Raw genomic sequence first — 18422 nt, 5'->3', positions numbered from 1 at the left:
TTGAGTCATGGCATTACCCCTTCTTAATTATGTCATACAAGCAAGTCTCAAAAGCTTCAACTTCAGTTTTCTCTTCTGTAAAGTGGCTATCTTATTAATATGTATTTCATAAAGTTGTTTTGTAGGGGTCAAGTATTGTGATGCCCAAAGTTCTCTTTTTAACCCTTAGATACCTCTGACACAGGTAGGAAGACTGTGCACTTAATTGTTAGAATGTATCTTTTAGCTACAAAATGCAGTCTTATTTAAGAGAAAAAAGGCATAAAGAAATATACAAAGGCAAATTATTATCACTTTCCTAATCAAAATTACTCTAAAATGAAACCTAATTCAGAAGTTAAACTTCTATCTCTCTAGGCAGATGTCATGATCTTATATGTACAAAATTATAAAGATTCCACAGACAAATAAAATACTGTTAGGGGTAATAAAAAATACTCAACAAAATTACAGAATACAAAATCAACACACAAAATCAGTTGCATAAACTAACAACAACAATATGAAAAGGAAATCAAGAAAACAACCCCATTTATAAGAACATCAAAAAGAATAAAATATTTAGGAATAAACTCAACCGATAAGGCAAAAGACATGTAAGGTGAAAACTACAAAACACTGCTGAAAGAAATTTAAGGAGACAAAGAAATGTGTTCATGGATTGGAAGACTTAATATTGTTAAAATGTTATCCTTACTACCCAAAGCAATCTACAGATTCAGTGCAATCCCTATCAAATTCCCAGTGGCATTTTTTGCAGAAATGGGGAAAAGTGTCTTAAAATTCATATAGAACCACAAACCCTAAATAGCCAAAACAACCTTGAGAAAAAAGAACAAAGCTGGAAGCCTCACACTTCTTAACTTCAAAACATATTACAAATCTACAGTAATTAAGAGTATGGTACTGGCATAAGAGAGACTTATAGACCAATGGGACAGAATAAAGAGCCAAAAATAAACCCACACCTAAACAGTAAAATGGGATCTTCAACAAGGGTGCCAAGACTATACAACATGGAAAGGATAGTCTCTTCCATAAATGGTGTTGGGGAAATTAGATATACACATATAAAAGAATGAAATTGGACCCGTTTCTTTTGTTATATACAAAAATCAACTCAAAGTGAATTAAAGAGTTAAAAGGAAGACCCAAAATTGTAAAATTCCTAGAAGAAAAAACATATGTGAAAAGTTCCATAACTGTGATCTTGGCAATGATTGCTCAGATATTGGCACTAAAAGTACAGGCTTGAAAAGCAAAAATAGACAAGGGGGACTACATCAAACTAAAAAACTTCTGTGCAGTGAAGGAAACAATCAATAGAGTGAAAAGCAGTCTTTGGAATGGAAGAAAACATATGCAAATCATGCATCTCATAAGGGGTTACTATCCAAAATATTTAAGGAACTCTTATAACTCAATAGCAAAGAAAACAAACAAAGAACAACAAACCCCAAATAATAAATTTTAAAATGAGCAAAGGACTTGAATAAACAGTTCAAAGAAGACATACAAATGGCCAATAGATATATGAAAAAAATGCTCAACATCACTAATAATCAGGGGAATGCAAATAAAAACCACAGTGAGCTATCACCTCACACCTGTTAAGATGGTCATTATCAAAAGACAGGAAATAACAAGTGTTGGTGAGGATGTGGAGAAATTGGCACCACTTTAACTGTTGGTAGGAAATTAAAATGGTGTAGTCACTGTAGAAAACAGTATGAGTTTCCTCAGAAATTATAAATAGAACTACCAAATTATCCAGCAATTCTACTTCTGGATATTGATGCAAAAGAACTGAAAACAGAATCTTGAAGAAATACATACACTCATATATTCATTGAAGCATTATTCAGAGTAGCCAAGAGATAGAAACAAACTAAATGTCCATCACTGGATGAACGAATAAAGAAAATGTGGTATATACATACAATGGAACATTATTCAGCCTTAAAACAGAAAGAAATCTGTCATGTGCTAACAACAAGGATGAACCCTGAGGACACTATTCTAAGTGCAATAAGCCAGTCACACACAGAAGGACAAATACTACAGGAGGTTTCTAAAGTAGTCAGACTCAGAGAGGCGGAAAGTAAAATGGTGGTTGCCAGAGTTTGGGAGGACAGGAACAGGGAGCTGCTGTTCAATAGGTATAGAGTTTCAGTTTCAGTCACGCAAGCTGGAAAAGTTCTAGAGATCTGCTGTAAAGCAATGTGTATATAGTTAACAGTACTGTATTGTGCAATTAAAAATTTGTTAATAGGACAGGTCTAATGTTATGTGTGTTTCACCAAAGTTAAAAAATAGTTAATAATAAAAAGTTCTTTATTCTATGATCCATCTCACTTTTGCATCACATGATTCTAGTGTAACTTACCTCTTCCAAGATAGAAAATTGTGTTTGAATTGTATAAATGCTACTTGGATTGTGTGTAGCTGAGAAATTATTACAAATTCTTGTGTTATTAACAATATGGTTAAATTTACTGCTGATTGTATTTACATCTACAGATATTTTCCCAAGCAAATGTCTACAACATCCACCAAATATCAAAGATTGAGAATCCTTTTTCCATATTTTTATAGGAACACATTTATAATTTTACTAACTCTAAATAAGACAATAATGTATTATATAAATCTCTTCTCCCAAAATCTTGATAAACTCTAGAGTAGGGGAAGAAATAAAACTATATCTAATCAACTTAGCACTACCTAATTAACTTTTTCATACATCCATGGCTCCCTTAAACTTTTATATGTAATAAATAAAATTTAGATTTAAAATTATTTTAAGAAAAGGAATGTTAAAAGAAATCCCAAGTCATCTGAGCCATAATGGTGAGATTAATTACTGAAATATTTTAAAATATATTTCAATAGTAACTCCCTAGCCAAGTTTGAATCACCTTTGAAGATGAAGCACAAATACCAACTCCAAGAAGTCTTCCTCATTCCAGGGTGCAGCTCAGTTTAGGCACCCCTCTCAGAACTGCTTTAGCATCCTTTACTGATGAGATTTATTTCCTCAACAAGTAATATTGTCTGTATAATCCCACAGATGATTGGCTATTTGTGTGTATAATCTGTGCTTCCTTCTCTGTGGCCATAATATCTGGTGCAGTACCATTCCCATATTAAAGCAACTATTTCATTCATACAACAACTACTTATTTAGCACCTAACTTATATCTGATTCAGAATACCCTGAGGAAAAATCCTAACTCCAATCCTAAAGATATATTCTAATTATACTCTAATGTGGGAAATGACAAGTGAATTGATGATTATAGGAGTAAGACATAAGGCCAGAATCAAATAAAGCATTTATCAACATGGGAATCCTGGGAAACCAGCGAGTTTTTAAGTAGGAGGTTACATAGTAGCCAAATTCTGAATATGAGTTAGGATTTATCCAGGAGGCAGTTAAGAGTTTTCTGGCTGGAGGAAGAAGCAAGAGGCAAGCATACTGTAATGTCAGGGACTGAATGAAGTAGAGGTGAGAAACTAGACTGTAAGGGAAATATCTAGAGAAGAGGCTGGAGGAAGAGACAGGTGAAAATCTTGAAGGGGAAATCAGCCTTTATCCTAAAATAAGCAGAGTAAGATTTGCGTATTGAAAAGTCACTTGAACAGCAGTGTGGCCAGAGAACTAAAGAGATGTAAGGATGGAGGAAAGAGCTTACTTAGGAAGCATTGTAGCAATCCCGACAGAAGATGAGGATCCCTAGGATAGGAGACTCACTTCAAGAACGTGAGATAGATACCAAGAAAGCAGCAGGATTGACTAGTTGTGGGAAGTGAGGCGAAAGGAGGAAGTAAGTAAGAATGCCCTCCAGGTCCTGGCTTGGGAAGATCTATGTGTGGTACCATCAACTGAACTAAGGAATATTTTATGGGAGAAGAATAAATGGGTCCATGAATAAGTGGGAAAATGGCTAAATTCTTTTTGCATGTTGGCAATATATTTTAGCCAAGAATTGTACATAAGCACATATATCAAGGGTATTCTGGCTGGAATCTCAGAGCATTATATAAGGAATTAAAGAGATTAATATTTTAGGTAACTAAAAAGAACCTCATACTAATTAAAAAATAAATTTAATGTACAAGTGTTTAAAAAGTTTCTAGTATTCGAATTCCATGAACACTGAAACTAGTCTTCCATCCCTACAACCACACAGATGTGCATCCATAGACATGGATATCCTGTACATATACTGTACGTTTAACAACACTTTTAAATTTGTAAACATAGATTGTATGTGGGTTCATGTGTGAATACACATACACTTTTATATAATAATGAACATTCTAATTTTCTGAAGCTCCTTTATTTTTATATATTAATTTACTTTATTTTTTCCTAGTTTTATTATGTTACTTGACATTTAATTAAAGAAGATTTACTGGGAGAATATTATGTTTGACTGTTGGCATAAGTGTGAAGTAGTTGTAAGCCAAAAGTTCATGGGATTACAGAAAAACTATATTAAGAGAAAATGCAAATAAAGACAAGAGATGGTATTAGAAGAAGAGTTTGGCTTCAGGAATTTAGAAATTTAAAAGGAAAGTAATCCTAAAATTAGATCCAAGTAGAGAAGAATGCATTTAGAAAATGAGAGTCACAAGAAAAAGAAGGGCCCCCCAAAGAGAGAGAACAAGAGAACAAATGAATCATTTATGAAGAGAAGAAGAAACACCACCATTCACACACCCCAGAGAGGATCTCTTTCACAAGCAGACTGCTGATTACCAGGATAAAGGGAAGATGAAGACCATTCTCTGCCCCATGTAGACGTTTCTATATGTTAATGAGCAAATATTACATTTGTTAATGAATCAGCTAGACCTCTCTTGTACTCTACAAGGAAAGTTTCCTGGACTGGTACCAATAATCACAGTAAACTTAGTTAATATAACTTCCCAATAATTAAATATATATATAAATAAAATTTAAACAAAACCTACCTAAAACCTCAATGATTAATATACCCATCTTATCTCTGAATGTCTGCACAAATTATTAGAATAGCAGCCAGTTAAAACTTTTATAGTTATTTTACCACCTGTGATCTTAGTATCTGGAAAAAAAAGTGAATTCCATAGGTATTAGTTTCCATAAGCCAAAAAATTTGGGAAAAGCTGTGTTAAGCAATGTTAAGCATGTATATATATATATATATTTTTTGCGGTACGTGGACCCCTCACTGTTGTGGCCTCTCCAGTTGCGGAGCACAGGCTCCGGACGCGCAGGCTCAGTGGCCACGGCTCACGGGCCCAGCCGCTCCGCACCAGGTGGGATCTTCCCAGACCAGGGCACGAACCCGTGTCCCCTCCTTCGGAAGGTGGATTCTCAACCACTGCACCACCAGGGAAGCCCAAGCATGTATCTTTGATATAGCTATTTCAAGCATTTTGAGTATATAGGAGGTGCATAGAGTAATAAGTATTTCCAGTTTGGAAGCAGAATCTTTTCTTTCTTGGACCAGTGAGGCATTAGTGTTCCCTTGGAACATTGTTATTAAGACCTTCCTTTAATCTTTTTTCACAACTTTATCTAATAGCAAACATTTAGTGGTTCACTAGAAACATGGTTAGAACTTATATTTTGCAACAAAGTTATAAATTCCACTTAATTAAATTTAAATTTATATACTGTTAATGATGGTATTTGGGAGAAAAGATCATTCAGGACTCAATTCTGAAGTTGAAATAAAGGATATTATTTTTATGTTGGCAAGGAAGCTCTTAATTTGACTATGAAATCATGCAACCATTTAATAACAACTATAAAACAATGTTTTTCTCTCTTTTACTCATTAAATTAAAAGAAATAAAGCTTACTATCCCTGTTCTTGAAATTTGTTCTCTAGCAATTTGTTTTTAATTATTCCAATGTGTGTTCCAGAATTCTCTCTTATTTAATTTTATGATTAGCAACTTTGACCTGAATATGTCAGTCACATGCCAGCATGAAAAGAGACAAGTAAACACTTGAGTAAATTGTGGCTTATTCATCTGTAAGAGCACTATCAGGCACAATTATGCTTCTGAGTTTGGGTGGTGCAATACCTGGACATCTGTACAGCTTTCTTGCCTGTGCAATATCTCCTTTGCTTAAACGGGTTCGCTGACCAATTGCTGGACGTATGCCATTATCATCACGTGAGGGGAGAATGGTATCCAGAAACATCCCCCTGAAAAAAATCAGAAGCAAGTCACACATAAGTCACCAAATTAAGACACATATATTCCTTACAAATATGTTTTTTATTCAAACTCAAACCAATCAAAGGAGAAATATATCAGTGTTAAGATTTAAAGAGTGTGTCAGACTTTCAAAATACTTTCATCAAAGTAGATGAAAATTGTGTGCTAAATGTATATGGCTAATATAAAGTCAGTGATGGCATTCAGTTTTTCCTTAAAAATGTATATTATTTGTTTTTTAAAATCTAAAATTCTATACAGTCCCTATCAAGTACACTATGGTTCTTGTTTTGGTAGCTCAAGATCTAAAAACACTTAAATTACCAAGTTGTCAAACAATTCTTCCTCATAGAGATCTATTTTCTTAAGAACAGCTTATAATAAATATTTTTTAGATTACTAAACTTGTAAAAGTCAAACAAAACAAGTATGTTAATATTTTTAAATTAAACTACTAATTTAACCTAAGTATATTTTGAAGTCAAATTATTACAGTATATGTTACAAGAACAAGGAAAAACAAAGAGTGTCAAATTTTAGGAAGTTTAAAGCAAAATAATTTTGTCACACACACATATATATATAGTGTAAAAACTTCATGGTAAAATTTATAAGTAAAACAAAACAAAACAAAAAACAACTAAGCAATGCACTAATAATGCTAAGCTACAGATACTGAGCTTTTTCACACCCAAGGTTGTGATACAAACTTGCTATGCATGACTAAAAATTGTGAATATAGTAAATTAAAGATACAGTCTAATTTTGCAATGAATATTAACATTTGTAGCTCTAAAGAAAGTAACTGAGCTTAAAAGTTAAATGGATTGGGAGACTATTCCAAATGGTGAGGAAGGATTGTATAAAAAGAAACACTTTTTATAAAAGTATTTTAAATTAAGAAATACAATTATTAAAAAAAAAAACTTTGAAACTGGGATGAATGATGGGACAGCCTCTTTCCAAAATTTTTAAATGAAAAATTGTATTTAAACTGCAGGTTAAAAGAATAACATTTTAGCTCTACTTTTTCTTCCTTTAAGAAATATTTACTGGGAATTCCCTGGTGGTCCAATGGTTAGGACTCCATGCTTCCACTGCAGGGGGCATGGGTTTGATCCCTGGTCAGGGAACTAAGATCCTGCATGCCACACAGCGTGGCCAAAAAAAAAAAAAAAAAAAAAAAAAAAAAAAAAAAAAAAATTTACTGAGCATTGTTATAGACATAAAGACCTGGATTTATACCAGTAAATAAAAGAAACAAAAATTCCTCCCCTTAAGATTCTCACATTCTAATGGAGGGAGAAAGTCTTTAACAAAGATTGATAACTGAGATAGTGACAGATACTTTGGAGAAAAATAAGGAAGAGAAGATGGATATTGATTATCCACTGATGGGATAGCTTTTAAAAAGAGTGATCAAAGAAAAGCTCACTTGGAAGTTGACATTTTAGCCAAATATCAAGGAAGTGAAGGCGAGGTAAATGTGGGTAACTGGGAGTAGAGAGTCACAGAGAGAAAGAACTTTAAGAAATACGGCAACCCTGAGATGGGAGGATGCTTTGTTTGAGTGTCAAAGTTTAACTTTTAACCTGAGGAAAATTCTTAATATGTGGATGATGGTAAACAGAGGTATGACATGATCCATAAGTAATTTATGACTAACGTCCCTAGCTTCTAGGTAAGAGTGGTGATCTTCAGATAAAACCCAGGTAACTCAAATAGATACTGGAACTCTTTTAAAACCAAATCTAAGTCTCTACAAAACTCCATATGTATACTACCTGAGATGAAGGTAGGGAGGGGGAACTAATGATCATCAAAAGTGAGAGCTTGCACATACTTAATAAAATACAACTCTAGCTAGGCCAGTGCGACTGAAGGGGAAGTTGAGCTATAGGGTAGCACTGAGAAAAGTTATTCTTCAACTTTGCTGCACAAATCAACAGATACATTAAGTAGGTAAGTCCAAATTAGTGAAGTGTTACAACTTATGCAGTACTTCAGTACTAATGAAGTATTCACTATTTTCTATTCCTATTTTGAAAAAAAAAAAAACAACGTAGTCTTAGAAAAATTTTGTTTTTTCCAGTTTTTTTTTTTTAAAATTCAATTATAAAAGGACAAGGACATCTTGGAAAAGATATATTCAAACTCAGGCAATAAAATGATGCATTTTGGCTCATTTAATCTATGGAGGTAATCTGCCTTCCATTTTTATGGGTGTCAGTCACCCATTCTTTTGATCTTTCTTTGTGGTCAGAAAGTTAACAATTCTCTCCTCCCACAACCAGGTCATTAAGCAATGTAGGCTCTTCCTGAACATTCTTTCAGACAGCCCATAGATGGGGTCACTTACTGATATTCATTTGTTTTACCTACATTGGAAGAGTGAATTAACTGTGCTTTTCATAAAACTTCATAAAATTTTACAATTCTCTTATTAGAAATGGGCAGTTCCAGTTTGCAAGCATGTACATTACAAATTATCTATGCATATAAAGCCCTCTATATGCAGCCCTGTTCTTCCCACAGTAAGTACCTAAATCTGCTCATGGGAAATATTGGTGAAAACAACTAAAACTTTTATAGACTATCTGGGTTCAGAATAGAAGAAACTATAAAACTTCAAATACATTAACAGAATGAAGGGCAAAAGGCACATGTTCATCTAATTGATGCAGAAAAAGCATTTGACAAAATTCAACACACTTTCATGATAAAAGCACTCACCAAACTAGTAATAGAAGGAAACTATCTCAGCATAAAAGGTCATATATGAAAAACCTACAGATAACATTACGCTCAATGAAAAACTGAAAACTTTTCATCTAAGATTGGGAAGATGGCAAGGATGTTTGCTCTCACCATTTTTATTCAACATAGTATTTAAAGTCCTAGTCAGAGAAATTAGGCAAGTAAAAGAGTCAAAAGGTATACATGTTGAAAAGAAAGAAGTAAAGTGATCACTGTTTGCAGATAACACGATCTTATATGTATAAAATCCTAGTGAGTCCACCCAAAAACTATCAGAACTGATAAATGAATTCAGCAAAGTTGCAGGATACAAAATCAACACTCAAAAATCTGTTGTATTTCTACACAATAATAGTGAACAATATGAAAAGGAATTTAGGAAAACAATTCCATTTAAAATAGCATCAAAGGGCTTCCCTGGTGGCACAGTGGTTGAGAGTCTGCCTGCCGATGCAGGGGACACGGGTTCGTGCCCCGGTCCGGGAAGATCCCACATGCCGCGGAGCAGCTGGGCCCGTGAGCCATGGCCGCTGAGCCTGCGCGTCCAGAGCCTGTGCTCCGCAACGGGAGAGGCCACAACAGTGAGAGGCCCGCGTACCGCAAAAAAAAAAAAAAAAAAAAAAAGCATCAAAAAGAATAAAATACTTGGGAATAAACTTAACCAAGGAAGCAAAAGACTTATACACTGAAAATTACAAAACATCACTGAAAGAAATTAAAGAAGACACAAACAAATGGAAAAACATTCTATATTTATGGATTGGATGACCTTATTTGTTAAGATGTTCACATTACTCAAAATAGTCAACATAATCCCTATCAAAATCAAAATGGCATTTATTGTGGAAATAGAAAAAAATAACAGTTCTAAAATTCATATGTAATCTCTTAGGACCTTGAATAGCCAAACATATTTTGGAAAAAAAAGAACAAAGGTGGAGGACTCACACCTTCAGATTTCAAAACATATTACAAAGCTTAAGTAACTAAAACAGTGTGATATTGGCATAAAGACAGACCTATATAGAACAACGGAATTGAACAGGAATAAAATACACCCTAGTGTATATAATGATCTTTAACAATGGTGTTAAAGGTATTAACTCAATGGGGAAAAGATAATCTTTACAACAAATAATCTGGGGAAAACTGGATATCCATGTGCAAAAGAACAAAGTTAGACCCTTATCAAAGTCATATATAAAAATAACTCAAAAGATATTAAAGACCTGAACATAAGACCCCAAATTATAAAACTCTTAGAAGAAAACATAGGGGAAAAGCTTCATGACATTGAATATGGCAATGGTTTCTTGGATATGACACCAAAAGCATAGGCAACAAAAGCAAAAACAGGTAAGTGAGACTAGATTTTTAATTAAAAAGCTTGTGCACAGCAAAGGAAACAGTCAAGTGAAAAGGAGAGAAAATATTTGCAAGATATATATATCTGATAAGAGATCAGAATATACAAAGAAATTCTACAGCTCAACAATAGAAAAATGGAGTAATCTGATTTAAAAATATGCAGAAGATTTTAATGGAGATGTTTTCCCTTTTTTTTCCTAACATTTATTGGAGTATAGTTGCCTTACAATGTTGTGTTAGTTTCTACTGTACAGTAAAGTGAATCAGCTATACGGATACATACATCCCCTCTTTTTTGGATTTCCTTCCCACTTAGGTCACCGCAGAGCACTGAGTAGAGTTCGCTGTGCTATATAGTATGTTCTCATTTGTTACCTACTTTATACATAGTATCAATAGTGTATATATGTCAATCCTTATCTCTCAATTCATCACACCCTCCTCCTTCCCCCTTGGTATCCATATGTTTGTTCTCTATGTCTGTGTATCTATTTCTGCTTCGCAAATAAGATCATCTACACCATTTTTTTAAGGTTCCACATATATGCGTTAATATACAATATTTGTTTTTCTTTTTCTGACTTACTTCACTCTAGGTCCATCATGACAGTCTCTAGGTCCATCAACATCTCTACATATGACCCAATTACTTTCCTTTTTATGGCTGAGTAATATTCCATTGTATATATGTATCGCATCTTCTTTATCCATTCCTCTGTTGATGGACATTTAGGTTACTTCCATGTCCTGGCTATTGTAAGTAGTGCTGCAATGAACATTGGGGTTCATGTGCCTTTTTGAATTATGGTTTTCTCTGAGTATACGCCCAGTAGTGAGATTGCTGGATCATATGGTAGTTCTACTTTTAGTTTTTTAAGGAACCTCATACTGTTCTCCATACTGGTTGTATCAATTTACATTCCCAGCAACAGTGCAAGAGGGTTCCCATTTCTCCACATGCTCTCCAGCATTTATTGTTTGTAGATTTAAAAGAATAAATTTATTTATTTTATTTTATTTATTTTATGTTTGGCTGCGTTGGGTCTTCATTGCTGCATGTGGGCTTTTTTCTGGTTGCTGCAAGTGGGGGGTACTCTTTGTTGTGGTGCACAGGCTTCTCATTGTGGTGGCTTCTCTTGTTGGGAGAATGAGCTCTATGCGTGTGGGCTTCAGTAGTTGAGGCACAGGGGCTCAATAGTTGTGACTCATGGGCTCTAGAGCACAGGCTCAGTAGTTGTGGTGCACGGGCTTAGCTGCTGCACGGCATGTGGGATCTTCCTGGACCAGGGCTCAAACCCATGTCTCCTGCATTGGCAAGTGGATCCTTAACCATTTCACCACCAGGGAAGCCCTGTTTGTAGATTTTTTGATCATGGCCATTCTGACCGGTGTGAGGTGATACCATATTGTAGTTTTTGATTTGCATTTCTCTAGTAATTGGTGATGTTGATGGCCAAGCATATAAAAATATGCTCAACATCACTAATTATCAGAGAAATGCAAATCAAAACCATAATGAGACATCACATCATATCCATTAGGATGGCTACTATCAAAAAATTAAAAAACAAAACAGAAAAGAACACATGTTGGTGAGGATATGGAGAAATTGGAACACTTGTGCACTGTTGATGGGATTGTGAAATAGCGTAGCATCTAAGAAAATAATTATGGAAGTTCTTCAAAAAATTAAATGTAGAACTACCATACAGTTCAGCAATCCCACTTCTGTGTATATATCCAAAAGAATGGAAAACAGGATCTGGAAGAGATATTTGCATACCCATGTTCACGGCAGCACTATTCACAGTAGCCAAGAGGTGAAAGCAACTCAGATGTCCATCAACAAATGAATGAATAAACAAAATGTGGTATATGCATCCAATGGAATATTATTCAGCATTAAAAAGGAAGGAAATTCTGTTACATGCTACAACATAGATGAACCTAAAGGATTTTATGCTTGGTGAAATAAACCAGTCACAAAAAGACAAATACTGTGTGACTCTACTTGGTACCTAAAGTAGCCAAATTCATAGACACAGAAAGTGGAAAGGTCAGAGGCTGGTGGGGGGCGGGGAGGGAGAGGAGAGTTGTTTTTTTTTTTTTTTTTTTTTTGCGGTATGCGGGCCTCTCACTGTTGTGGCCTCTCCCGTTGCGGAGCACAGGCTCCGGACACGCAGGCCCAGCGGCCATGGCTCACGAGCTTAGTTGCTCCGCGGCATGTGGGATCTTCCCGGACCAGGGCACGAACCCGTGTCTCCTGCGTCGGCAGGCGGACTCTCAACCACTGCGCCACCAGGGAAGCCCAAGGAGAGTTGTTTTTTAATGGGTATAGGGTTTCAGTTTTTCAAGACGAAAAGTTTCTGGACATCTATTTCACAACAATGTGAATGTACTTAATACTACTAAATTGTACACTTAAAATTAGATAATACAGTAAATTTGATATTGAGGTTTCTTTACCTCAATAATAAAAATAAATTCATATACTTTGGAGGTGGTGGCTGAGAGATGTGTGAAATATTTCCTCTCATGAAATTCAGAACAAAAAAATAATGTGAATTGGATCAATTCTTCTAACAGGTAGATAGAGTTACTTTCACTATAGGAATATAAGTTTATGTGGGAAAAGTGAATAGGTAAATTTTGAAACAATAAGAGAAAATAATAGTTCAAGGCTAGTTGTCATGCAACTCCAAAGTTAGGTGTAGGGGGTGATAAATTGCAAGAACCTCGTGGTTTATGGAAAAGCAACAATTTAAAGACATAAAAGGAGTACAGAATAAGGGAAAATGTATGTTTCAAACTTTGGTATAGGTTCATTGTCTACCAGGGGCAGAAAGAATAAATTACGTTTTCCATTCTCCAGTACTTGCTCTATTCCAAAGATTCTAAACTCAGTTTATTTCTAACTAATATAACTCAACAATGTAAGAGAAGCACTTTGGCTAAACTGGTACCCAAATCCTCATTTTTCACATGTTTCTAAAGAAAACTCAATTCCAAGCATGAAAACAAAGCTTTATATTTCTTTAAGATTAATTTCAGGCCAAGTTTATGGATGTATTTCTACAAAAACTTCAATTCAAAAAACAGTAAGTATTTGGGTAGTTATTATATCTGAACAAATATATACTTCAGAATAAAATGATTTTTAAAATACAGTTAACACTCAATTATGTTAATAATAAAGTTTGGTCATAAAAAAGCATAATTTAAATATTTATCTAAGTATTAAGAGTTTGTTTACACCCTTCTCTACTTATTACTACATTTTTTTTTTTTAAACAGGGAACTAACTTGAATTTACTGTCTTCTTCCTGACCCTGCCTTTAAACATAGACATTAATGAATTGTGAAATGGGCGTGGTGATCAGAAAAGAATGAGTGGAAAGGACATGAGTGTAAAATGGGTATAAAATGGGAAAATGATATGACTTCAATGGTTTTAACAGTTTCAGATTCCTTATCTGGAAACCATTGGCTTGATGACCACTTGTTTAGAGTGAAATAGATCAAAACCCAAATTTATTACACTCTTAAAAATTAGCATTCAGTCACTAATGAAATAATTTTAAGGATAATAACTGGAAAGTATATGAAGTAAAATATCTTTCTAAAATGTTCTCTGAGAATTATTTTACTATAGCATTTTTCAAGTAAAATTAGTACTTGAGAAACAGAAAATACACAATAAAAACACAAGTCACATGGAGAATATAACATTTCAACTCAACAACTGAGCTCACTATTTGACTTGAAATGCCTAATTTCCATTAATAGTGCTTTGTCAATTTAACATGCTGATTGGTTTGGTAATCATTTTAATTGAACTTTTTTAAGATTTAAGAATATTAAATAATTTAAATAATTCAAACAATTTTAATTTTTACTTGGAATCTATTTGATAGGAAATGTGAAAATATGTTTTTAAAATCTCAAATGCCTGTTGTTGGCTATAAACAGCAATCAAGTATATTTTGTACTTTATGACAGCAATATTTGAAGGTGGTTCTAGTTCTAATGTTAAACCTAGTTTTGTGAGGAGCCACACAGAAGAAAGGAATTAAAAGTCAAAAGGTATAACCTGAGACTCCAACCTTGAGAAGGTGTTCCTGGCATAGTGCATGATACTGTCAAAATCATATCTTTCTCCAAGCGAGTTCACTTCTCCAGGCTCCATCTTCAGAAAATTGTACTCTTGACCTAAGAATTAGGCACAGAAAACATTTCAGAAGTCTCTTAACAGATATAAAAGAGAACAGAAGAGCCCTTCCTGCCTCTATCTGCTCTCTACCAAATGCTGATCTCTGATCTTCATGACGTTGTATTTACACACTAACACCCAGGTACTCGCAAAAGGGTACATCCAGTGCCACTGCTTGCACTTGAATATCATCCTGAAAGAGTAATATTGAATTTAATTAATAAGTTAATTTTGGCAAAAAGGTAGATTACCAAAAGCATGCTTTGGATTTGTTTTCTTCGTATACTCTTTCACCTTGTCTAAATATTTGTTTTTTAAAAACTACTGTTTTTTTAAACAATATTGTGATTATAAAAAGTTACATTTTTACTTAATAAGTTTCCCACCTTTCTCTTATGACTATATTTGCCAAGACAAAAAAAACCCCAACTTCCTATTTGTGTTAGATTCTATGAAACACTGGGAAAAATATAAAAACTATATTTGTATGTACACAGAACATCGCAGGCGTTTGCTATGTGACTTTGTCACTAAAGATAAAACCACAGCAACTGTAACAAGATTATCTTTGATGAAAAGGAGGCTCTACTTGGAAGGCTTTTTTGGTCAAGAGAATATGCTTCAGAACTTATTTTTTCATTTTTTATTTTTCATGACTGCTATTTTAACTTCCGGACATCTTCATGTTAATAGATTTCTCAACTGCCTGTTTGTATCTGTATTGTAATATTATTTCTTGAAATTTGAAAATAACATAGTGTTACATGTGTAAATCTATATCAATGGTTCCAGAGGCAGAGTATTTCCTCAGAGTTTAGGTTTCAGTGATTCATTTTTCACAATTTCAGCAGCCAAAGATGTCAAAATGAGCTATTAGGCTTCCAAATTCAAGGCTGGAGTTCAAAAAAGAACTATTATTGTACAACACTTATGAAACTATTTTAATTTTATTCCAACTGCTGTATTATTACTGAATATAAAAATATTACATTAAAAAATTCCCAAAAGGCAATAAAAAAACCTGAGTGATGCCACAGAGTATAATATCTTTTCTACATGTGATAAGGAAGTCTGATATACTCACTTGAGCATTAAAGATAAAACAATCAGCCCTGAAGTTATAGAACCCAAGTCCCAGAGTAAAGTGTTTCAGTCCACCTTACAATGAATTCACAGAATAAATAGTTTTCAATGAACTAACCACACCACATAGTGAAATACATGTTCCACAAATCTCTGGTTTGTCTGTCTGTATTACAACTATTCTCGGGAAATACTCTGCATTATCTTCAAACTTTGATACAAGTAACTGTTAAAAACTCTCTTCTTCATGAAACATGGTAAGTATATTTTAGTACAACCAATTCTAAGGTGAGATTTTTGTAAAGCTATGGAGCTTATTTTTTAATATTAATCATAACCCACTGGAGATTTCAAATTTCAAGCACAATATGTGAGTATACTCTCTAATTAAAGCAAAATGTTTCATAAAAATTTCTGAAAGTGGAACACGAAGCAACTTCAGTAATACATTTTGATGTATATAACTGAGCAGTTAACATGTATGTGACACAGTGTTCTGTGCTAGTTAAAAAGAACACAGCCATACTTGGTCCAAATAAAGAAACTCAGACATTTCATAACAGAAGAGAAGAGGATCAGAGATACAGAGCACCAGTGGAACTCACCATAAACAATTTTTAAAAAAATTACAACCTCCTTCTTGAAGGCATGTTCTAAAGTGGATTAAAGTAATCCAATCTTTGTACCAAATTGGGTCCTATAATAGTCACTAATTTTGCATATAAATGCAGCTAAAGTCTGCACTTATTAGATGTTGCCCTAGAATAACACCTGATCTAAAATTTCTGAGCCAAAGTAAGTCACAAATTTGCTGAAGATTATTCTCCAATATGAATTTTTCATACTAGAATTACAGTCAGCCTTCAGTATCTGCAGAGAACTGGTTCCAGGAAGCCCTTGGATACCAAAATCTGTGGGTGTTTAAGTCCCCTATATAAAATGGTTTAGTACAATAAATAAGAAATTTCGATTCAAAGGTTGGTTGAATCCACGGATGCGAAACCCCATGAATATGGAGGGCCAACTGTCCATACATACAAATGATTGCAAGTGAGTGGGAAAAGTGAGAATAATCATATGTTGAGAATATCGTTGAATCCACACAAGGTATGACAAAATGTGCATGGAGTTCCAAATACTCAGAACATCTCATGGAATAAATTGTTGTTTTCTATTAGATTGAATGTTGACTCAAAATATGAGTCAACATTATGAGTCATATTGACTCAAAAATATGAAAAGCCATAAATTATTTAGCACTGTGTTAAATATTATACATTTACATACTATTTATACATTTCTGCTTGTTTTAGCTACATAAATTTATGTTGAACCAGAGTCTTATTTTTAAGAACAAGAATCATTCTTGGAGGCTAACTTCCTTTATAAGTTATTTTGTCCACATAATAGAGGAAACTTAGTAACTGTGGTTGATAGAAAACTTTTCCTTTAGTTGGTAGTTGGAGTAATTTTCAGAAATATTATTTTCTCTTTGTCTCTCAATGATATAAAGTATCAGATGAACCTTGATAGCTAGTCAGACGTTAGAGTCTTCTATATTGGGAGTATAGATGTTATTTACTTCTCTTTCAACACTATAGATTACTTATTTATTCTTGAAGTGATCTCTTCCCTGTAATATCACATTCATTGATTTTTCTCCAACTTCTTAGAGCAAACTTTCTTAATCTTTTGAGAGATATTCTACAAAATGTTGCTTAAATATTGATGTTCCCCATATTCTACCCACAATCTTATTTCCTTCTTCCTCCAACATTTTCCTAGATAGTCAAATCCACTAACAAATTTCTATCTCTAGATATCTTAAAGTCCAGACTCACCTTTCCTTTGTCTACTAAATATCTCCACTTGAACCATCTAAAGGCTTCTCAAACTCAAGGTTATGCTAAATAAAATCATTTGTCTTTCTTCCTCTTAAAAATATGTTGCTTTATCCATATTTCTTACTTCATTTGATGGTGCCACCATTCATCCTGTTGCCTAAAAATAAAATCTTGAAGATTTGTTTCACATGATGTTCCTCTTAAAATATTTTTGAAAGATTATTCCTCTTCTTCTTCTTGGCCTACACCACCCTAACTGAGGACTTAGTCATCTCTTATAAACAATTTATTTAAGTTTCTAATAGGTTTCCCTGATGTCACGTTCATCCTCCCCACCCCCATATCTCCATTCTCAGTTAATAATAATAAGAAGAAGAAGAATTCTTTTTTAAAATCTGAACTTGCTCTGCTTTCAATCCTTTGATTATTCTCCAGTAGCTAGAGGATAAAATCTAAATTTCTTAGCTTCAGATAGAAAATCCCTATGATCTAATCTCCCTTGGTAATTACCAACTAATCTCTCATTTGTAACTTACCATGCAGCTATTTGGGCAAATAAAAATGATTCAACTATCTGTAATTGTAGCTTTGATCATGATGCTTTTTTTTTTTTTTCCAGTTAGAAAGTCCATCACTCTTCTGGGCACTTAGAACCCATTTACTTCTAAATTTCAGTTCCCTTGACTCACAAGGCACATTTTGTCACACTTTGCTTGGACTGGATTGTGTTCTCAATATGACACTGTTCTCACTTGCTTGCAATCGTTTGTATACATGGATATACATCCACTAAGCTCTGTAATTTTCATGAAGTATCTCCAACATCTAATAGTGCCTCAAGAAATAACTGGCAGCAAATATGCTATGAACAAATAAATAGAGCAATGCTGTTAATCACAGGAAATTCTAAGTAATTAAATGTTTGTAACTTAAAACCG

General features: G+C 33.9%; 1 protein-coding gene across 8 annotated transcripts in view; it reads right to left on the bottom strand.

The window, feature by feature from the left end:
• Positions 1 to 18422, bottom strand: part of TLL1 (tolloid like 1) — a 261648-nt gene that overhangs the window by 122045 nt on the left and 121181 nt on the right. For all 8 annotated transcript variants that reach the window (XM_067036943.1, XM_067036944.1, XM_059065868.2 and 5 more), the window contains 2 exons: positions 14451 to 14556; positions 6085 to 6209 (listed from right to left, as the gene is read on the bottom strand). In XM_067036943.1, the coding sequence (XP_066893044.1) occupies positions 6085 to 6209; positions 14451 to 14556 (231 nt within the window). The remainder of the gene's footprint in view (positions 1 to 6084; positions 6210 to 14450; positions 14557 to 18422) is intronic.

This window comes from Kogia breviceps, chromosome 6 (assembly GCF_026419965.1).
Source record: "Kogia breviceps isolate mKogBre1 chromosome 6, mKogBre1 haplotype 1, whole genome shotgun sequence".
NCBI classification, from domain to species: Eukaryota; Metazoa; Chordata; class Mammalia; order Artiodactyla; family Physeteridae; genus Kogia; species Kogia breviceps.
Note: the sequence above shows the minus strand (reverse complement) of the source record. Positions and strands in the feature narration are given on the sequence as shown.